This window comes from Schistocerca gregaria, chromosome 3 (genome assembly GCF_023897955.1).
Source record: "Schistocerca gregaria isolate iqSchGreg1 chromosome 3, iqSchGreg1.2, whole genome shotgun sequence".
Classification (NCBI taxonomy): Eukaryota; Metazoa; Arthropoda; class Insecta; order Orthoptera; family Acrididae; genus Schistocerca; species Schistocerca gregaria.
Window position 1 is genome coordinate 525,295,554 of NC_064922.1, and position 24,634 is coordinate 525,320,187.

At 37.5% G+C, this 24,634-nt stretch overlaps 1 protein-coding gene across 1 annotated transcript in view; it reads right to left on the reverse strand.

Moving 5' to 3' along the window:
• LOC126354009 (uncharacterized) overlaps nt 1-24,634 on the reverse strand; it is a 217,263-nt gene that overhangs the window by 52,700 nt on the left and 139,929 nt on the right. Inside the window, exons 7-8 of the mRNA XM_050003323.1 lie at nt 23,059-23,170; nt 2,388-2,515 (exon numbers count right to left, since the gene is read on the reverse strand). Coding sequence (XP_049859280.1) covers nt 2,388-2,515; nt 23,059-23,170 — 240 coding nt within the window. The remainder of the gene's footprint in view (nt 1-2,387; nt 2,516-23,058; nt 23,171-24,634) is intronic.

A 24,634-nucleotide genomic window follows, 5' to 3' on the forward strand; every position in this document is an offset into this window, starting at 1 on the left:
GAGAGAGAGAGAGAGAGAGAGAGAGAGACTCTGGGGAGAGATTCTGGGATGGGCCTAAGGATTTGGAGAGAGACTGCAGATCCTGATGGATTTCTGGAATGAGCTCAATGTGGCTGAGTTTTTAGGATGAGTCTGACAGCTAGTGGAGTCCTTATGTTGGGTAATCTTTTTGGTTCAACACAATCATGGTAGAGCCTCTGTCAGCCAGTAGGATTACAAGATTGTGGTCAGTTTTTAGATGGTGAATTACAGTTCTTTCTGCAGATATTAGGTTAATTTCCATTTTGAGGGATTTTGGGAATGATGATGAAGCAAGGTTCAAGGTTTAAAAAAATCTGAGAAGTTAACAGAGGGTGATTTTGGGGCAGTGGGGGTGGATGATGGCTGGATGTAGGAGTGAATTGAGTGAGGCAGGTTACTTTGGTGGAGTGCGAGTGTCAGGATTGGTGGTGAAAAAAGTTTACACTGCAGGGACTGGATGAAGGAGAGAAGGTCTTTAACAAGTCGTGCATGATTGAATTTAGAAGAGCAAAAGGCAAAAGGTGAGGCCTTTGGAATGGACTGATACTTCTGTGGAGCTTTGGCTTTTGGAGGAAAGGTTCATAACTGCGTTTCAGGTCTATTTAGGTTCTAGATTCTGTATGCCATGAGGAATGTCATACCCACTACTCTTGCCACCTCCTCACATTGGTATTCCAGCACCAAGTCAACCTACACAATATCCTTGCCCAACCCTACACAACCCCTGCTTCCAACCCCTTGCCTCATGGCTCACATCCCTGTAATAGACCTAGATGCAAGATCTGTCCCATACATCCTCCCACCATCACCTACTCCTGTCCAGTCACAAGCATCACCTACCCCATCAAAGGCAGGGCTACCTGTGAAACCAATCATGTCTTCTATAAGCTAAGGTGCAGTCACTGTGCTGCATTCTATGTGAGCATGACAACCAACAAGCTGTCCGTTCACATGAATGGCCACCAACAAACTGTGACCAGGAAACATTTGGACTACCCAGTTACTGAGCACATCGCCCAACATAATGTTCTTCATTTTAATGAGTCCTTAACAGGCTGTGACATCAGCATCCTTCTTACCAATAGCAGCTTTCCTGAATTGTGCAGGTGAGAACTCTCCGTGTGATATGTTCTACAGTTTTTATGACCCTCTGGGCCACAACTTTCATTACTTATTGTTCTTCACCCACATATTCCCTTCCATGTTCTCACCCCCTTACTACACAGCCTTCTGTTCCACTAATAAGTCCACAGCATTTTTAATTCTCACCTTTTCCACTGCCCCCCCTCCCCCCCGCCTGCCATCCATATAACTTCCTGACTGCACTAGCAGGTCCACCCTCTCTCTACCTCATCCCTGTATGCTCCCAAAAGCAGCACTTTACCATCCCCCATCTCTGCCCTGCTATCCCCCCACCCCCACCCTGCTCCCATCCAGGTTGCTTCTGCCATCCTGTGCAGCTGCTCACAGTCTGGCCTCGGCAGCTAGAAACTGTGGTAATATATGTGTGAGATGCATTTGAGTGTGTCTAATTTGGAAAGAGGTCTTTTTGGCCAAAAGATAACTTGTTTGATAGTCTTTTTGTTGTACCTGTCTGCAACTCATACTTCAATCAAGTGGTTAAGATTGTATACATTATGAGATTAATAAATCCAAAATTAAGAAGTATTCTCACTTTTAATGACTCAAGATTAAATAGCATATTACTTGCCAATGTACTAAAAGTGTACATCATAAACTTGTTTAGTTGGGAATTATATGATTACAGCACAAATATACTCGATGGAAGAAACTGGTAGTGATAAGTATCAAACCTAAGTTACTATTATTCTTTTTTATGTGCATACCTAACTTTTTCTTAAAGCTGAGTGGAGGGTTGTCTTCCCTATAATTATTTTTTGATATCATAAAATACGTTCCAACAGTTTAAACAGCATAATTACTAAGCACTGTTAATCATAATAAAGTATTCTACTTCTACTCATACTAATTTAAAGATAAATTTGAGTCAAAAACTAAGAAGCATAAAAGTTATTGTTTATTTTGCAAAGTTTCCTATGTGTTCCATTTGAAAGATTTTTTGATCCTTCAAGTTGTCTCTGGAACATATTGCATAATACAGTATTTGACCATACTCTATATTCATATTCATATTCCTCTCTCCTGTCAGATCGTTACTGTATATTTTATTCATTGGATCATTTCCATTTTACTTAATAAATGAGTTAACACTATGCCTACTACAGCTGTCTATTGAGAGTGAATGCAGTTGTCTTTTAGAAAGAAAGATTATTCAATAGTTCAAAATTTATGAGCCATACATGTTGCTACTTGTTTGAAATAATTCATTAAGATCAAATTATTACCTGCTTTAAATGAAAATGCATGGTCCACAGGTGGAGTCCCACATTCCCCATGCTGATATAGTTTCAGGTCACACCATTCAACTGGATGAACATCACCTTCCGGTGTATATACGTAGCCAGTTTCCAACCTGCAAGCAATATTCTGTTAACACCTGGCTTCTCTATCAAGCAGTTATTGCACAGGTTCCAATATAGAGGTTCCAAGTAACTAAACAATGTTATTACACTTTTAGAACCGATTATTTAGTTAAAGTCAAAGAACAAATAAAGTATTCTTTTTCATTCTTTTATGCAATTTATACCAATCTAGACTTTCTTTTCACAGTGCACAGTGAAATATTTATTTTAAGGCAACTAACTGTAAATGATATTTTGCAATACTGATAGGATGAAAAATTGACAGAAGATTATGGAATTATTAGTCAATATTGCTATTTTGTGTTAGGTGTGTGTTATTCTGTAAAATTTCACACTCTGTAAGTATTGCCTTGTGCCATGAAAGCTGAAATTATTGTAAGGGTTTGGCTAGGTAATTTGATACTACCAGTCTCATAATGCAAATGTCCAGTACTTACCCCTGCATAAAATAATAAATGAGTAATTTAGTAGTAAAGGAAATGAAAGAAAAATTCGGAGTAGATATTAAAATTCGGGGGGGGGGGGGGGGGGGGGGGGGGGGGTCCAAATATAACAAGATTTCAAGTAAAGCACTGAAGACTCTGTCAGTGGATGACTGCTACCTATGGATTATGGCTCTGAGGAATGCTTTATGTGCAGCCACAGGACGTTGTGTTATGACTCGAACAGTGTCCAACAGGCTGCATGATGTGCAACTTCACCTCCAACTTCCATGGCGAGGCCCATCTCTGCAACCACAACACCATGCAGCGTGGTACAGATGGGTCCAACAACATGCCAAATGGATCACTCAGGATTGGCATCACATTCTCTTCACCGATGAATGTCGCATATGCCTTCAACCAGACAATTGTCAGAGACATGTTTGGAGGCAACTCGGTCAGGCTGAACTTCTTAGACACACTGTCCAGTGAGTGCAGGACTAGAGTGGCCAGCATGTTCTCCAGACATGAACCCTATTGAACATGCCTGGGATAGACTGAAAAGGGCTGTTTATGGACGACTTGACCCACCAACCACTATGAGGGATCTATGCCGAATCGCTGTCGAGGAGCGAGACAATCTGAACCAACAGTGCCTTGATGAACATGTGGATAGTATGCCACGGTGAATACAGACATGCATCAATGCAAAAGGACTTGCTACTGGGTATTAGAGGTACCAGTGTGTACAGCAATCTGGACCATCACCTCTGAAGGTCTCGCTGCATGGCAGTACAACATGCAATGTGTGGTTTTCATGAGCAATAAAAAGGGCGAAAATGATGTTTATGTTGATCTCTCTTCCAATTTTCTGTACAGGTTCCAGAACTCTCAGAACTGAGGTGATGCAAAACTTTTTTTTTTATGTGTGAAAAATAAAAGAAGATATAAATCAACCACTGCAGAAAGCAAATTTTTTTTAAAGAAGTATGAAAAAGGTGTAATGTTATCCTAGAATATATAAGTGAAATCATAATTCCAGGAAGTGTTTGAATTGTCTGCCACCAGTACTGCAACACATCTGACACTTGTGTGCTGCTTATTGACTGACTGGTGATGCTTGGCATGTACAAACATCTTCACATCTTGCATTTACTCCACACTATGCCTTATGCTTTTCTACTTAGTGCATGTGGTTTATGCTTTCAACATCACAAATGAATTATGCATTTCACAGATGCAGGTTTTGCCAACACTAGAGGTTGTCCACAATACATTGTTTTCTGTTCTCTGTAGAAATTTTGTGCTCTATTTGACTGATACCAGCCAATTGTGGTTAATGCGTGAGAATAGCACATTGTATTTAGTATTGGTTTTCTCTAAGCTTCAGACCACAAAATCTATCAACAACATAAAAAAGTTGCTGAATTTGATGAGCACCACAGTTCAAGAGATTATGTTAATAAAAAATGAAAAGTTGGTTGAGTGGCCCACAAACCACAAACTTAAAAATTTGATTCCTAATAAACTGAGACAGATTGTGAGACTTGAAATTTCAAGTAAAATCTTTGGCAGACAGGGAAATAGACAGGTCAGGAAATAAAAGATATAGAAAATGAAAGGGGAGTGAAGAAATGAATAGTTCCTGAGCAGAAATGCTGAGACTGAAGAAATTAATGTAAATTAAGGCCAGGCGGGTGGCCAGAACCAAGAATATGTTGTATTGCCAGTTCCCAGCTGTGGAGTTCTAAGAAGCTGGTGTCTGAGGGAAAAATACACATGGCATGTGTGGTGAAACAGACACCAAAGTCATACTGTTATGTTGTATAACATGCTCTGAAACAGGTTCAGGACATTGTGTGCTGCTAAGATACACCCTCTGCCTATGCCCATTCACCATAATTAATAACCTGATGTTAGTCGTGTCAATGTAAAAGGCTGAATAGTGTTTACATAACAGTTGGTACATGACAGATATTATTTTACATGTGGCTTTCTCTTTGAAAGTATATGTTTTGCTAGTTATGTGTCATTTCACAGGTAGCTCTCCCTTTTCTAGTATATGTTTTGCCAGTTACAAGGCTGGTAGGGATCATGGGAGGAGAATGCAGAGGGAAAGTCTTACAGCAGGGATGGTCACAAGGATAGGAGCCACAGGGTAGGGAAATAGGTGCAGAAGCAGCATAGGGTCTGACAAGGATACTGCCAACATTGGGAGTGTGAAGGAAACCTATTCTAGTTGTGGTGGGCAAAATGTCGGACAAAATGGACCTCATTTCAGGGCATGATTTTAGGGAGTCATAGCCTTGTTGATGTAGCTGATTAATACACACAAGACCAGGATAATACTGAGTGATAAGAGGTGTACTCTCCAGTTGTCTCTTTGATCGGATCACCAGTAACAGGATTGGATGGGATGGCCTGGGAAAGCTGCCTTTGCTCTAGGCTGATCAATCTAACTGTTACAGGTTTGCGGATGCTGACCGAGAGATCAACACTAGCACCCAGCGGCAGCTGCAGAGTAACAGCACCACACAATGTGAAAGGTATCGACGTGCCTGATACCAACCACTGACAAAGCCTACCCTTGCATGACCTGTCGAAGGCAGCAAGACATCCACTACTGCTCTTAGCACCCGACCTAACTATCACAGAGGTTTTTTTCCCCTGTCTCTTGCCTTGGCACCTTTTTTCTCCTCTGCCCTTCAAAATGTTAACCATCGTTTGACTTTTGACCCAATCTATCTCCAGAGAAGCACATATTAATGGTTAACTTTAACCAGATGTACGCAAACATCACAGTACTCAAATCCTGCAACACCTCACTTTAGTGATAACTAACCCTTATGCAGAGATAGATGGCAGTAGACTTTTTGAGTTGGCCACAAAAAAAAGGGGGGGGGGGGGGACAATATTGTGGGCAGGATGTTCCACATTTCTGTGCACAATGAAAGTTGTTGTATCATATACCAGCTCTCGTACAACTTCAGCAGAGGTATGACAACCATCTGTCTGTCCCCCAAAGTAAATCACTAATGTGTAAAAGAGCATGGTTCTGAGTGTAACATGGTTGTATTCGGTGGCTGCATCGCAACCTGTGGCATCTGTATCCTCTCTCCAATAACAGGTTTATGAGCAATGTATGTGGAAATTGTCCTTAAAACACACCCTCATCTCATTCTCCTCCAGCCCCTCACCCACAGCAACCTCCATTCCTGTCGCTCATTCCGTGCGTCAATGCCAGTACCCTATCACATTGACTTGCTCATCCCTCTCCCACATTTCATGTGACTATTGACCATTCAGCGCCCCAATTATATGTTTAGTTACTAAAAGCATAGGTTTGGATTAAGAAGGGAAAATAATACTGTCAAACTAAACTGGGAAGAAATCTAATTCTTTTATGGTTGCACCAAACATTTATGAATAGTAAAAAGCACATCTAATTTTTCGCAATTTTAAGACATTTCAAATAATTTGCTTCACTCTGTAACAAAGCACAGAAACCACAGCAAAAACACATTTGAGGTTCCACTATATTAAGACACTTCAAATAATTTGCTCTGCACTGATTTTAATAAAGTTAAAAACATCTGCTCAAACTTTCAGCAAGTGAGGTATGGAGTGTCTTAAGGGACAGCACATTCTACACATACATGACTTGACTGTACAGGAAGTGACAATGTTATTATGTATGCTGACAATGGTTTCTTCTAGTTTACAGTGACGCAAACAAAGAACTGATGGAGCACTGAAAATGCTAAAAAATACTTAAGTGCCAATAACCTGTTTCTAAGTGCAGATAAATACTACTAGAACAGCCCAGACACAAAACTTCAGACTAATGTTCTTTCCTGCATGAGATATACAATCACACAATTCTGGGAGTTGCTGTAGACAAATCCTTTATGTGAAAGCAACAAATAGATAATATCTGTTCTAAAAAAGATTTGAACATATTCTTAATTAGGTTGATATCCATTACAGTAGGTAGAGACAAATTATTAAAAACATACTATATACTCATAAATAACCTGCTACACGTTTTATATTCTGCCTACTACTAAGTTTTCCTTACACATACATGGCTATGTCTTATACTGATAATATTATTTTGATGTAATTGTTTATATCTAACACTTGTATATACGTTGTTGATTTATGGCTATGCATGTATGTTGAGAGTTAACTATTTTTCTATGTCCTGTTGTTATATGTTGCACAAGGTGCTTTTACATATGTTCCATGTATCATTTTAAATAATACTGCATGTACTAACTGCTCTTTGCTCTGTCAGTTGCCATTGTTTATTATTCAAGTATATTGTAAATGAATAAGTTACATTCAAGAGTACTCATTTAAACATAACAAAATACAGTGTGTCCTTAATTAAAGTTCCAGTTTCCAAATGTTGTAGGAAGAGAACCACTGCTCAGAATGATGTCAAATCTGAACAGCATATTATTGACACAGGGGGAAACGTCATGGGGAAAAAAGTATTAACAAAAATTTGACCAATAGCTGATGCTGTAGGTATCTTAACAAAATAGGGGTCAGCTACAAATGACAGATGAATTGCAATATGGTGGCTATGGTTTGAGTTGCACATTACACCATCAGTACTGTTCAATATGCACAGATAGACAAGTTTGGCAGTCAACAGTTGTAGCTCTATTAGTTAGGAAAGCCTGTAAAACCACAGTTTAATACTGTAAATAATTTGTATTGATTTATTATGAGTAATGCAAAGTATATATTCTCTAATATGTAATGTCTTTGATATACTTTAAAGAAATGTAAAGGTTTTGTGACATGTTTACTCTTTGCAAGTCAAGTTCTGTCTATTATTTGGAGGAGAGTAGCATTTAATTATGTTTATTTTTGTTGACTTTTTAATATGCTTAAATGATGAGATTTTTAAAAATGTATTTGTTGGTAACTGCATTGTAACTGGTTCATACATAGGAACCTTGCATTATATATAGAAAAACCCAATGTAGTTCCCCTCTGCAACAGAACCAAGTTGGCGTGCTAGGAAAAGGTGGCACTCGTATGGGTGCCAAACAAGAGAGCACAGTGGGGAGTCGACTGCAATTAACTGATGAGCAAACAGCACAGGTGAGGCTTATATAATTACAAGTGGAATGGAATGGCCTCAGATTTAATATGTGGCTGTAAAATGGTGCTCTCGATTTGGGAAAAGCTCTAAAATTACTATTAACAATGCCAAGAAGACGTAAATAGAGCTTATTACTGCCAGCAGAAAGACCACCTAGCCACCACACACTCACCACCTTGATTGTGCAACCACTTTTGTCACACTCATGCAAGGCCAGAAATGTATTAATGTGTGAACTAGTAATGTTGTGTTGGGCTTTATGGAAATATAATCCTAATATTCAAAAATGTGTTTGAACAAAGTTTCCATCCAATGCACTTTTCCAAATAGGATCCTCTCTGTTAAGTAATGAAATCTGAGAATGTCATTTGCATAAAAAGCATTAACAATTCTATGGTGCATTTTTTTGTGTGTGGCAAAGTTTTATGCCAGTACAATTAATGTGCTGGGCAAGAATTACTTATTTCTCATACACATAAATGTGACTCCATGTTTGAATGTTTTGAAACTTAAAAATCAGTTTAGGAAAGAGTATTACTTGGAAAAGAGAGTACTAGTGTTCACTGATTTAAAATTGTTTTCAAAACTTAACTTGTTTCACAAGTGGTACTATAAACATTTTGTCTAAAGGTTGTTTGAAGCAAAATGTTACTGAAAATTGTCTCTGTCTTGTAGAGGTTATTGTCTGGGTAAAGAGTGTTAAAATAGTACAAACTTCATGATCTCAAATTGAAAGAGTAGTCCAATCCTACCTTAACATAAATTTGAAAGTGTATACAATTTTTTTGTTACAATGAAAGGGCTAGTTTGTGGGATCACATTTCTTTTCCATCATAATAAAAAGAATAAATCAGGTTAGTAGAGAAACAAAGATAGAAAGTTTGTATACTGTGTGTCCTATTTGCTTCTGTATAGTGAATGTGTGTATTAATTGTACTTGATTATTATTATGTGCTACCTGGTCCTGTGTGTGTAGTGAAGGGCAGGTTTAAGCAATATTAGTTAAAGACAAAGGTAATGATTAAAGTAACTACTGCTTCCCACAATGTAATTTGTCCATTTGGGTGTGTTCATTGCATTTCATAGAACAGTATTTAATGAAAGTTCACTTTGAAGTAGTAAAAACAGGTTCTTGATGAATAATGCATTTACATTATTATGCCTAATTAGGCTGGTGACTGTGTAACTATTTCATTTAACAGTAATCAGTTACTTTTACTCCTTGCAAAATTATTTCTTTCTGTCATTTACCTACAGCTATTTTTATGAAATTAAGGTTTGGTTCCAATTTTACGTTAGGTAAACTTGGTCAAATTTCTAAATTCCTCTCAGAGGGCTACATTTACTACAAGTTTAGGCCATACTTGGCAAATTTACTACCACTGTAGTGTTATACGTTGCTGACTTGTGACAAAAATAAACCTTGTCATCACTAGCTAAATTGCATGTCCGTATAACGAGTGGAGTAATAGTGTTATAAGCCCATCCATTAGGGCAAGGTCAATAAAATGGGGAATTCAACCCAAACCACACAGTCACCTTTGCAGAATGTAGTGGTACTTGCTGATTGTGCAGATTTCCTGTTGCTCACATTCTGCAATTCTGTGTATTGACATGTTAGAGATGGAAATTGGCTTCATCTGCCCACAGAATGTTCCATAGCCATTCACTGTCCTCTTCCATGTGAGCAAGAAATTCTAGTGTGAATGTTTGTCTTGATGGCAGGCCATCAGGAAGCAGCACCTAAACATGGGTGATTATCTATGAATTCCGACGCAGGATATTTTGTAGGATTTTATTCACCATGCTAACAGGCACGCCCAGTGTTTGGGCAATGCCCCATGCTGTGCATGTTTGTACACCACTGCTCAACCTGTTCTGCAATGCTGTGGCCACATCGTTGATAGATGTCAGATCAACTGCTTTCCTGCTCCTTCCACACTGCACTTCAAAAGAACCTGTCTCTTCCAATTTTCTGATCATTTTCTCCAGACCTTTAACAGGCATTGGACCAATGTATTTTTTTCATACCCTTGAGTGTCCAGGTCTTCTGCAGCACTAGTGGCATACAGTTATTCATGTAAAAGAGCTTCATCAAAAGTGCAACATCGTTCATGACACTCTCTCTCTCTCTCTCTCTCTCTCTCTCTCTCTCTCTCTCTCTCTCTCTGTAAACACTAGTGCCATCATAAACCAAATATGACAAATGTCAAAAATTATCAACAGTGAAATTAACAAATAGAACAAACTGCCCCTCAGTTTTTTGACAAGTAAGGGAGCAGGATTCCATGCAGAATTCAAACAAAAACCACCATTTCTTAAGAACATGCCAGAGGACTGGTGTCAATGGTCTGTAATGGTGGATTTGCTCAGCTGTTATAAGTGTTTGTGCCACTTATGCTCAGTACACTGGTCCTCCACAGTCATGATAGTCTGACCAATGTATGACATCCAGAACTATGAGGAATACGATAGACATCCTCCTTATACAAACCAAGATCATCTTTTATGGGACCTAAAAGAACCCTGATCTTAGATAGTGGCCAAATACATGCCTTCATGTCATATTTCCACAAAATACAACCAATTCTGTTTGAAACACTCCCTGTGTAAAGTAAATTGTCCATAGACTTTGGTGCAACCTCGGTATTATCATCACTCACCCAGTGCACAATTGGTTGAGAGTGTAATGCACATCTAATCTGTCTTCTACTATAATCTTTCTGAGGAAAGAAGACTTCAAGATGGGCTAACTCAGCTGACAAACTCTAAGGGTCTGAGATGAGATGTGCCCTCTGAACCAAGATATGATGTAACCCTCCACATTCAGCTGGATGGGACAACTGTCAGCCTGCAGATACCTGTCAGTGTGAGTTGGCTTCATATAAACAGCATGTCTCAATGTACCATCCAACTTCCTTCTGATGAGCACGTTCAAGGAAGGGAAGACTGTCATCCTTTTTCACCTCCATCATGAAATGAATATTTGGGCAGATTGAATTCAAGTGTTCTAAAAAGTGATTCAAATTTTTGCTGCCATGAGGCCAAAAAGGAAAAGTATCATCTACACATCTGAAAAAAATGCAAGTTTCAAATCTGCCAACTCAAAGGCATGTTCCTTGAAATCTTCCACAAACACATTGGCAATAATAGGTGACCACAGGCTTCCCATCACAACTCCACCTGTTTGCTTGTAGTTTCTGTGAAAATTGAGGCTTTTAATTAGCTTCCACAGGGCTTACTTGCTGCAGTCTTGTTTTGAAAATGGCAGGGTCTGTTCCTGTCAAAATATTGGCAGTTGTCGACAGCATCACATGACTGTATTTCAGTAAATTATTTGAACAGCCCATGCACTGCACATCTGTTGATGTGCTTATTCTGTCGCTTGTGGCGCCATCTATTGATCAATTTTTCATTAAATGTTTTTTATTCCTCAACATTTCCTCGTGCATCAATAAAATACAGTTCAAATTTGACATCATTCTGAACAGTGGTTCTCTTTCTCCATCGTTTTGAAACTGGAATTTAAATTGTTGTCACCCTGTAGTTACTGATCTTTAAAACCGTAATTTATCAAGATGTTAAGGGCCCAGATAAATGCAAGTAGAAAACAGGATACCTAACTATTTGCTGGCTATTATAGAAGAGCTCTCAATCAGGTTAGTGACACACTGCATACCAGCAAATAGTTGGAAGTAGCAGCAGCAGGCAGATTAACTGCGATGAATGAAAGACTACTAATTATTTTGTTGATCATCATTAAATGTACAATCTGAAAAGTCAGATATCTGCCTTAAATCCAAAGACTAAATTTGTCTGCTATCAGTGGATTCTATTAAGTCACTGTTGTAACTTTTGACAGAGGATCATTACAGAAATGTCTGTTACATCACTTGGTGATTTATACTAGATTTAACAATAAAGTTGAAAGAGTTGCATTCAGGAGAAATCAGACAGAAGCTAAGCTGAGAAGAGAAGAAACTGAACAGATTTGAAAGTCTTGGATTGAGAAAGATAACGAGGAAAAATTTTCATAGGTTTGAATCTCAACAGCAATATAGCCAAGAAAACATCAAATTGCAAGTCTACTTGTCAAATGTTTAAAAAACAATTAGAAATGCTATATGGCAAGAAATCAGACTGAACACTTGAAGGACTACAGTGAAAAATACAAATACAATATTAGTAAGTCAGTCATTCAAACTGTATGCAGATTTAAGAATACATAGAAGTTTTAGTGGCAGAAGGTGAAGCTGTGAAAGATAGCTGGATTATGTCATGAATTCTCAAAATGTTACAGCTAAAACTTCACCACTTCCATACTGCTGAGGATAATGTAACAGCATTTGACAAAAATCTCACCACATTATTTAAATGTTTGCATCTGGAAGGATGTAAATTAAACAAGACATAATAGTCAAACATGTCTGAAAATGTTCTCATCTCAAAACAAAATAAACACTTTGTCAATGGAAGTCAGCAGTAAAAATCTACAGTTCAATGTGTCAAATGTGTCAAAAACAGGCATATGAAGAAACAGTGCAGAAATAAAACATATGTTAAATATTTAGCACATTGTAGAGACAATTCTTCATGCAGCAACTGCAAATCAAAGGGTTATTTTGCCAGGGAACGTCCAAATGTAGCATCAGACAGAAATGACACAAGCGAAAAATCTGACAGCAAAGAACTGAAATGTTTCAAAGGAGAAGGACTATTTTCTGTTGCCAATGTGAATGACATAAATTTGCTGTCTGATCAATAAAATGCTTCATACCAATATCATGGCGCCATGCAACAAATGACATTTAGAAGGAACTTGTTAATAAACTATGTAAAATTAAATCAACCTATGGTGTTAATTGGCAGGAACTAGAGTAGGAGACATTGAATTAGAAGATTTTGATTGTGAACAATGGTATCACATATTCCTGGAAAATGTTTTATATATACTGAATATAAACTTTAATTTATTTTCTGTAGTCTTATGTAAAGGATTCCTTCAGACTGGAAATGTGAACCTCTCCATTTTCAAAACCACTGACAGTTTGGAATCTTTAGGAATAAGCAGACATGAATATCAGCTGTATAAAATGCTCTTTTTTACAAAAGAGTCCAACAAATGTTTGAGATCAATTTCAGTTAAAATGTGGCATGAAGAGTTACCACATCAAAATGTCACTTATGTTAGAAACATACTAAAAAGATATGGCACTAATTTTATTGATGACTGGAATGGCTATGTGTTGGTTGTATATGTCACACCTGTCACATACAATCTCACAAATCACATCCAACAAATACAAAGATTGCTAAACATGCCCTCGATGTAATTTGTGTTGACTTGTGTGAAATTAACCTCAAGTTATTTAAAGATGATTTTTTCCATTTCTGAAATATTTATTTTTTGATGACAAAGATGAAGCTGTTGTCAAATTGCAAACTTTCAAGAAATAGGAAGAAAATCTGTTTGAGAAGAAAGTAAAATGTCTTAAATTTGACGACGGGTCTAAAATCAAGAATGCTCTCACTAAAAAGTTTTTAGATGAACATGCAGTGTTTCACATTAGAGCCAACATGTACAAACCTCAACAACGTGGAAGAATTGAAGGAGAAATGCACACAGTTGTTGAGTCAGCACAATCAGCTGAATGACAATCTCTGGGCCAAAGCAATAAATTATGCAGTCTCTACATCAAATCAAATTGGAACAAGTTCAATAAAAGACAAATGTCTTTCTCAATTGTGGTTTGGTCAAAAAACAGGTCTTATTGAGTTGAGAAGATTTGGGTGTGACTGTTATGTTTTGATTGAGGATCACAAACTAAGAAAGACTGAAAAGAAATCAAAGAAAGGAATCTTCATCTGATATGACATGGATTTTCACTGCTACAGAATCATCCAACCTGATGAAAAGGACATAAATGCTCCTGATAATATCATATTTGATGACAGAATAAAAGATAAAGAAGAAATTACTTTAGTAAAGCCTATCATGTGAGCAAATAAGAACAAAATTGAGTAGCAGTATATATAAGAAAACCAGATACCTGATGATTGATTGGGTGATGTATCCAACGAGGAAGTGCGTAAATCAGAAGTTTGAAATAACATGATACAGAATATTTCAATATCAAATGTCATATCTTTGGAGTGAAATTAAAATAAGTTCATGAGGAATTTTTGTAAATCAGTCTATGCATACAAACGAAAACTTTTAAGACAGTTTAAGTATGACGATTTGAATCCAGTAGCTACACAACGGAGCATTGAACTCTGGCTGATGAAGGTACTGGAAATGACTGAAGCCCACAGAGAACTATTGGGATTTTATTGTACCTTGCAATAACACATAATCGAGTTTGCCCCCAGAACAATGCAACCAATGAAACCTTAGACAGTTTGTCAGATTTACAGAGTATGAAATCACTGTGAAATGCCATAATAATGCAAACTTTGGCATGGCAGATGAAGTTGAAAGCATTTTTGTTTCAAATACCTTGAAACACAAATGCTGAAATAAGCAGTGTCTGATAAATAATAATCCACAATAAAACTGAAAACTTGGAGTCTTGGAGAAACTGTTGCTGGGTACTGAGTAAACAGCAACATGGACATTATAAAGCCATACTAGCTGCAAGAGATTCTGAGCAAGATGAAGGACTGGACTATTCAAAAACTTTTAGTCCTGTGGCACATTACGGATCAATTAGACTGCTTTTTAGTCTTTTAGCTACAATTAAAGTGAAAATAACAGCTTTTGATGTAAAAACAGCTTTTATGTACAGCAACTTGCAAGAGGAAATCTGCATGAACCAACCTGATGGATTCAACAGTGGTACAAATAGATCTTGCAAGCTGAAGAAAAGTTTATACAGCCTACAACAAGCTCCAAAGAACTGTAATGAGAATTTCTCAAATTGTCTGATTTCATTAGTATTTGTTAATACTGACAATGATCTTTGTATCTACTACAATGAAGAGAGAAACATCATTGTAGCATTACTTGTTGATGATGGATTTGTTACTGGAAAGAGGACAGAAACCATAACTCAAGTTTTGAACAGCTTAATCAGAAGTTTGAAATAACATTTTACAGAATATTTCGATATCAAATGTCATATTTTTGGAATGAAATTAAAGTAAGTTCACAAAGAATTTTTGTAAATCAGTCTATGCATACAAACGAAAACTTTTAAGACAGTTTAAGTATGATGATTTGAATCCAGTAGCTACACAGTGGAGCAAAGAACACTGGCAATTGAAGGTACTGAAAATGACTGAAGCCCACAGAGCAGCTATTGGGATTTTATTGTACCTTGCAATAATATATCATCCAGATATCAGTTTAATTACTTGAGCATAGTTATAAACCAATGGTTAGTCACTGGAAAATGGAAACAAATATTTTTCAGTACCTAAAATTAACTATGAAGTTTGGTTTATTCTTTTCTGGAGGCTCAACATTGCTTGCCTTTGCTGATTATGATTATGGAGGTGATGTCTCAAACAAATACTTCACGAGCAGAGTTCTTACCCTGCAAGGAGGACCCACTGTTTCATGCACTCTGTGATGATACAATTGAATTCAAACTGCAATGTCGAAAAATTTTTATTTATTCAAACAGAATTGAGTAAAAATTGACAGAGTAAAATGATCAATCTTGTACAAAAGATTAGTGTTAAGGAAACGCTTATAACTATGTCAAAATCTAAAGGTGTAATGTCTGTGATGAATGTTCACTGAAGGGACAGAGAATTTCATGAAAAATTAAAAATATCATGAAAAATAAAATATAGAAATGAATTTAATTTATAAATGTACTGACTGTAACATTCTAAGGGTATTAGAGTATGTAATTCAGTTAAACAAAATAAAATCATAAAGATAGGCAATCCACTATAGGTTTTCAACTGCCAGTTTATTGGTGTTATCTTGGAGTGAGCAGTGCAAGGTAAGAAAGAAGAGAAAACCAGAGCTGTTGCAGTCAAGCCTTGGCAGTGTACATATTGTGGTATGCCATGTCTGGCAATTTTATCCTTAAGCAATAACAGTTCAGAGTGAAAGTGCTCAGTGTTTGTTATGCCAGTGGTTTATAGTTCCTGAAGTAATCTCCAGTTTATTTTGTGTTGGAAAGCAAGAATATGTGACTGGTTTTATGTGATGGAATATGAATCTTATAATACAGAAAGTTAATATGATTACTGCAAGTGGGTGGTAGTTATTAATTATTTCCATTACTGGAGACATGAAGAGCCTATACAAATTTTCATACAACAAGCATCACCTTCAACACTGATATGGCTGCAATGAACCAGGCAAGACATTTTCATGTTAACAGTCTGTAGGAATGTATCAGAATGTTACTGTCAACTCCATGGTTTGCCATAGTTCTAATAGTTTTGTTAAAAGTATTTATTAGAATCATTGTCAAAAAGTAATATACTGATCCACAGGTCCATGTCCATTTTGTTAAATGTAAATTTTGTGTCACTCTGTATGCTCAAAAGATCGTAGTGATTGGTGTTATAACAGTCTTGCAGTGCCATATAAAAGTTTAATTGTTTACTTTTAACTGAAAAGACAGGAAGTGTGGTCTCCTTGATATGTCATTGTAAAGTTTAATTTAATGAGATTTCTTACCTTCAAATTTGCTTTACCAGAATATTAACTTTACATAATTTTCTAAGTACAGCTGGTAGCCATTAAGCCATGTAAGAATATATCCGCTTCGATTTTGTTTCCAACTAAAATTGTTGCCACAAAAGTTGTTAAACTAAATTTACTTCTGGCACTTATAATTAAAAACTGAAATAAAGTATTGAAATTGCCCCTTCAGAGCTGGCAAACAAAACAATCATTGTAGACATAGTTTTCTTGCTGTGCGTCTGTTGTAAGGTAAGGCTACATAGCTGCAAGCTGTTTGCTAAAGGGGTGTGGATAAAACCAAATCCAGATAGCCTATATAAAGTTTTGTGTGTGTGATAACTTTTGTGGCTTAACGATCATGAAAACCGAACCCCATTATCCATACCTTGCATTGGAGAGAAGTTTAAAACATAATTAGGTACCTTGCTAATAATGGTATACTGTTAGAGGTAGTTGTTAATATTAATAACAACAGTGTTTGTTGTGCAGTTTTAATGAAAATGCTGTACTGAGCATACTGAACAAACTACAAGCTGGATTTTTCTGATGAGGAACACATAGTCAGTGCAGGAGGGGCAAAGGTTCTTGGTTTTTGTAAGGCAGCCCCATCAGGTAGCGGTACAGATGCAGGGGGCGTCGTACACCTGACCCCTGACCACTAAATGAATTCACGTGATCAATGCTATAGAAGATACATACATTATTCTGCTCTATTACTTTCATATTAAGCAATATTACTGAGTTATTCAACTAAATAATGTCAAGTTCTTGGTTAAAAAGGATTTCTTTCCCCACTACACAACATTAAAAATGGTTCAATTACACACAATTCAGAGATTTGAAATACAAAGATGAATCGATCATACGTGGATTCGGTGGGTTCAGTTACAACTCAAAAAGAAATGTCTACATCTACATTTATACTCTGCAAGCTGCCCAAGTGTGGCGGAGGGCACTTTACGTGCCACTATCATTACCTCCCTTTTCTGTTCCAGTCATGTATGGTTCGCGGGAAGAATGACTGAAAGCCTCCATGCGCACTCGAATCTCTCTAATTTTACATTCGTGATCTCCTCGGGAGGTATAAGTAGGGGGAAGCAATATATTCGATACCTCATCCAGAAATGCACCCTCTAGAAACCTGGCGCGCAAGCTACACAGCGATGCACAGCACCTCTCTTGCAGAGTCTGCCACTTGAGTTTGCTAAACATCTCCGTAACACTATCATGGTTATCAAATAACCCTGTGACGAAATGCGCCGCTCTTCTTTGGATCTTCTCTATCTCCTCCGTCAACCCGATCTGGTACAGATCCCACACTGATGAGCAATACTGAAGTATAGGTCGAACGATTGTTTTGTAAGTCACCTCCTTTGTTGATGGTCTACATTTTCTAAGAACTCTCCCAATGAACTGCAACCTGGTACCCGCATTACCAACAATTAATTTTATATGCGTTCCGCACGCATACTCCCAGATATTTTACAGAAGTAACTGCTACCAGTGTTTGTTCCGCTATCATATAATCATACAATAAAGAATCCTTCTTTCTACGTATTCGCAATACATTACATTTGTCTATGTTAAGGGTCAGTTGCCACTCCGTGCACCAAGTGCCTATTCGCTGCAGATCCTCCTGCATGTCACTACAATTTTCTAATGATACAACTTCTCTGTATACTACAGCATCATCCCTGAAAAGCCGCATATAACTTCCTACACTATCTACTAGGTCATTTATATATATTGTGAAAAGCAATGGTCACATAACACTCCCCTGTGGCACGCCAGAGGTTACTTTATCGTCTGTAGACGTCTCTCCATTGATAACAACATGCTGTGTTCTGTTTGCTAAAAACTCTTCAATCCAGCCACACAGCTGGTCTGATATTCCGTGGGCTCTTACTTTGTTTATCAGGCGACAGTGTGGAACTGTATCAAACGTCTTCCGGAAGTCAAGGAAAATAGCATCTACCTGGGAGCCTGTATCTAATATTTTTTGGGTCTCATGAACAAATAAAGCGAGTTGGGTCTCACACGATCGCTGTTTCTGGAATCCATGTTGATTCCTACAAAGTAGATTCTGGGTTTCCAAAAACAACATAATACTAGAGCAAAAACTATGTTCTACAACTCCACAACAGATCGACGTCACAGATATTGGTCTATAGTTTTGCGCATCTGCTCGACGACCCTTCTTGAAGACTGGGACTACCTGTTCTCTTTTCCAATCATTTGGAACCTTCCGTTCCTCTAGAGACTTGCGGTACGCGGCTGTTAGAAGGGGGGCAAGTTCTTTCGCGTACTCTGTGTAGAATCGAATTGGTATCCTGTCAGGTCCAGTGGACTTTCCTCTGTTGAGTGATTCCAGTTGCTTTTCTAATCCTTGGACACCTATTTTGATGTCAGCCATTTTTTCGTTTATGCGAGGATTTAGAGAAGGAACTGCAGTGCGGTCTTCCTCTGTGAAACAGCTTTGGAAAAAGGTGCTTAGTATTTCAGCTTTATGCGTGTCATCCTCTGTTGCAACGCCATCATCATCCCGGAGTGTCTGCATATGCTGTTTCGAGCCACTTACTGATTTAACGTCAGACCAGAACTTCCTAGGATTTTCTGTCAAGTCGGTACATAGAATTTTACTTTTGAATTCACTGAACTCTTCATGCATAGCCCTCCTTACGCTAGCTTTGACATCGTTTCTGTTTGTCTGAGAGGTTTTGGCTGCATTTAAACTTGGAGTGAAGCTCTCTTTGCTTTCGCAGTAGTTTCCTAACTTTGTTGTTGAACCACGGTGGGTTTTTCCCGTCCCTCACAGTTTTACTCGGTACGTAGCTGTCTAAAACGCATTTTACGATTACCTTGAACTTTTTCCATAAACACTCAACATTGTCATTGTCGGACCAGAAATTTTCGTTTTGATTTGTTAGGCAGTCTGAAATCTGCCTTCTATTACTCTTGCTAAACAGATAAACCTTCCTCCCTTTTTTATATTCCTATTAACTTCCATATTCAGGGATGCTGCAACGGCCTTATGATCACTGATTCCCTGTTCTGCACTTACAGAATCAAAAAGTTCGGGTCTGTTTGTTATCAGTAGGTCCAAGATGTTATCTCCACGAGTCATTTCTCTGTTTAATTGCTCGAGGTAATTTTCGGATAGTGCACTCAGTATAATGTCACTCGATGCTCTATCCCTACCACCCATTCTAGACATCTGAGTGTCCCAGTCTATATCTGGTAAATTGAAATCTCCACCTAAGACTATAACATGCTGAGAAAATTGATGTGAAATGTATTCCAAATTTTCTCACAGTTGTTCTGCCACTAATGCTGCTGAGTCGGGAGGAAAAAAAAAAAGAGCCAATTATTAACCTAGCTCGGTTGTTGAGTGTAACCTCCACCCATAATAATTCACAGGAACTATCCACTTCTACTTCACTACAGGATAAACTACTACTAACAGCAACAAACACGCCACCACCGGTTGCATGCAATCTATCCTTTCTAAACACCGTCTGTGCCTTTGTAAAAATTTCAGCAGAATTTATCTCTGGCTTCAGCCAGCTTTCTGTACCTATAACGATTTCAGCTTCAGTGCTTTCTATCAGCGCTTGAAGTTCCGGTACTTTACCAATGCAGCTTCGACAGTTTACAATTACAATACCTATTGCTGCTTGGTCCCCGCATGTCCTGACTTTGCCCCGCACCCTTTGTTGCTAATTTAAAATTTAACCTATTTCATGTTACCTTTGTGAGTATATTTGAAAACAGTTTCCCTAAGAAAACAGTGAAATATAATTGTAAGAAACCATCTAAAAAGCCATGGCTTACTAGAGATAAAAATATCTTGTAAACGAAAAAGGGAAATGTATCTTATCTTGTAAACAGAAAAGGGAAATGTATCTTATAGCTAGGAGGAGTAATGATCCTGAAACAATGAAACATTATAAAAACTACTGCACTGTATTAAGAAAAGTTATTAAAAAGTCCAGAAGTATGTGCATTATGTCTGAGATTAGCACATCTGATAATAAAATTAAAACATTTTGGAATATTGTGAAAAGCCAAACAGGGCAACCGAGAGCACTGGAAGACTGTATTTCTATCAAACACAATGAAAAGTTTGTTAACAAAAAGTCAGAAGTAGAAAACATTTTAATAATCATTTTTTAAGTGTTGTAGAGAGAATACGTTCCAGCTATTCATTAGAAATACAAGGCAGTATCTCGAAGAGGCAGTACCTATGTAATTTGATAAAATTGAAATTCAACCCACCATTCCTACTGAAATTAGGAAAATAATCAATTCACTCAAAAGTAAAACCTTATATGGATTTGCTAGCATTTCCAACAGAGTACTAAAAGCTTGTTCCCAACAAATAAGTAGGATTCTCAGCCACATATGTAGTAGCTCAATGAAACAGGGAACTTTTCCAGATAGACTGAAATATGCTATTGTTAAACCATTGTATAAAAAATGGGATAGATCTGCTGCTAACAACTACCGCCCAATCTCACTTCTGACAGATTTATCCAAAACTCTTGAAACAGTTATGTATTCAAGAGTAGCATCACATATTTGTAAAAATGAAGTACTAACAAAATGTTAATTTGGTTTTCAGAAAGGCTTTTCAACAGAAAATGCTATATATGCTTTCACCGATCAAATATTAAATGCAATGAATAACCAAACATTACCCACTGGGATATTTTGTGATCTCTCAATGGTTTTTGATTGTGTGTATCATGAAATTCTTCTAGATAAGCTTAAGTATTGTGATATGAGTGGGACACTGCACAAATGGTTTAATTCATACTTAACTGGAAGAATGCAGAGGGTTGAAATTAACAGACAGATAGTCTACAACAACCAGCAAAGTCCTCTAACTGGGGAGGTATAAAGAGTGGTGTCCCACAGAGTTCAGTCTTGGGTCCATTATTGTTCTCAATATATATTAACGACTTGCCACTCAATATTCATGAAGATCCAAAGTTAGTTCTTTTTGCTGATGACACAAGTATAGTAATAACACCCAAGAAACAAGAATCGGCTGAGGAAATTGCAAATAATGTCTTTCAGAAAATTATTAAGTGGTTCTCAGCAAATGGACTCTCATGAAATTTTGAGAAAACACAGTTTATACAATTGTGTACAGTAAATGGCATAACATCATTGATAAATATAGACTATGAATGGAAGTTGTTGCTAAGGTAGAATACTCAAAATTTCTGGGTGTGTGCATTGATGAGAAATTGAATTGTAAGAAACACATTGATGATCTGCTGAAACAGTTAGGTTCAGCTACCTACGCTATTAGGGTTATTGCAAACTTTGGTGATAAACATATCAGTAAATTAGCATACTATGCCTATTTTCATTCACTGTTTTCATATGGCATCATATTTTGGGGCAATTCGTCATTAAGAGAGAAAGTATGCATTGCACAAAAGCGTGTAATCAGAATAATAATTGGAGTCCACCCAAGATCACTTCGCAGACATTTATTTAAGGGACTCGGATATTCACAGTACCTTCGCTATACATATATTCACTTATGAAATTTGTCATTAATAACCCATCCCAATTCAAAAATAACAGTGAAGTGCATAGCTACAACACTAGAAGATAGGATGATATTCACTATTCTGGATTAAATCTCACTTTGGCACAGAAATGGGTGAATTAGGGTGCCACAAAAATCTTTGGTCATTTGCCAAATAGTATTAAATGTCTGATAGATAGGCAACCAACATTTAAAAACAAATTAAAAGAATTTCTGAAAAACAACTCCTTTGACTCAATAGACAAATTCTTAGATATGAAGTAGTAACTAAAAAAATTAATTAATTAATTATTTTGTGTAAAGAAAACTTATGTTAAAGTGACACTTTCCACATCATTACGAAATGTCATATTCATGGTCTACGGAACAAGGATTAATATATGTATGTATGTACAATGTATGCTGGATACACTGCATTGTGGAAAATGCTTTCATATGTTCCACATATTTTTTCCAACAATGCTGTATGCGTAATTACTCTTTGATCAGTCAGTTGCCTGCCATCTCTTGTTCAAGTATATTGCAAGTGATTAAGTTACATTAATTTTTACTCTTTTAAACATGACAAAATAGTTAGCTATCTTTAAAAGAAGAATTTATCAAGAATGTATTAAGTTTATAAAATTCTATGTACTTCATTAAATTAATTTGGTGTATGTGTACTTATCCTCCATTTCTGAAAAATGATTACTGGACAAATAAATTGGAAGAAGTTATAGAGTACAAATCTTGGAAAAAGTTGACACCCACTGAAAAGAATGTAGATTCAGTGCACTTACATAGATCCTGTACACGGCTGGCATATCACCCCTATGGTTGCTGTCATACCATTTTCCAGGAAAAACATGTGAAAGGCATACCGATGCATTAAGTCCCAATCTCTTTTATTACCTGTATTAAATGGAAAAAAGATTAGAACACTTAATAATTTCACTCATAAAATCTGTTTTCAAGTAAGTGGTACATGCTGTCAGTAAACTGCTTAACTATGTCTGCACATTTGGACATCCTCGCTACAGGATGAAAGTCCAATGAAGGTTCCATCTTCAAAGTTATCTTATCCCCTATATTATAATTGCACACAAAAACGCTAACTTATGGAAAAGAGTTACAAGTGATTTAATACTTTTTCACTTTTTCACTTTTTCTTTAAGTCTTGGATCCCTAGATTAGAACTGTCAGAATTTACAAGTGTGTAGGCATACATACAATGTATTAGTGTAACTCCAGACAGACACATTTTTGTTGAACACTATAATTTTGTATAAATAAAATAGAAAGAAACATTCCACATGGGAAAAATACATTAAATACAAAGATTCCATGACTTACCAAACAGGAAAGCACTGGTAGATAGGAACAATAAAAAAAACACACAAACACACGCACAGAATTTCAAGCTTTCGCAACCAACAGTTGCTTCATCAGGAAAGAGGGAAGGAGAGGAAAGATGAAAGGATGTGGGTTTTAAGGGAGAGGGCAAGGAGTCATTCCAATCTCAGGAGTGGAAAGACTTACCTTAGGGGGAAAAAAGGACGGGTATACACTCGCACACACACACACACACACACACACGCACACGCACACACACACACACACACACACACACACACACACACACACACACACACACACACATATCCATCCACACATATACAGGCACAAGCAGACATATTTAATGGCAAAGAGTTTGGGCAGAGATGTCAGTCGAGGCGGAAGTACAGAGGCAAAGATGTTGTTGAATGACAGGTGAGGTATCAGTGGCGGCACCTTGAAATTAGCAGAGATTGAAGCCTGGTGGATAACGGGTAGAGATGATATATTGAAGGGCAAGTTCCCATCTCCGGACATCAGATAGGTTGGTGTTAGTGGGAAGTATCCAGATAACCCGGACGGTGTAACACTGTGCCAAGATGTGCTGGCCGTGCACCCGCCAAGATGTGCTGGCCATGCACCAAGGCATGTTTAGCCACAGGGTGATCCTCATTACCAACAAACACTGTGTGCCTGTGTCCATTCATGCAGTGGACAGTTTGTTGCTGGTCATTCATACATAGAAAGCGTCACAGTGTAGGCAGGTCAGTTGGTAAATCATGTGAGTGCTTTCACACGTGGCTCTGCCTTTGATTGTGTACACCTTCCGGGTTACAGGACTGGAGTAGGTGGTGGTGGGAGGGTGCATGGGACAGGTTTTACACCGGGGGAGGTTACATGGGTAGGAGTCAGAGGGTAGGGAAGGTGGTTTGGGGATTTCATAGGGATGAACCACGAGGTTACGAAGGTTAGGTGGACGACGGAAAGACACTCTTGGTGGAGTAGGGAGGATTTCATGAAGGATGGATCTCATTTCAGGGC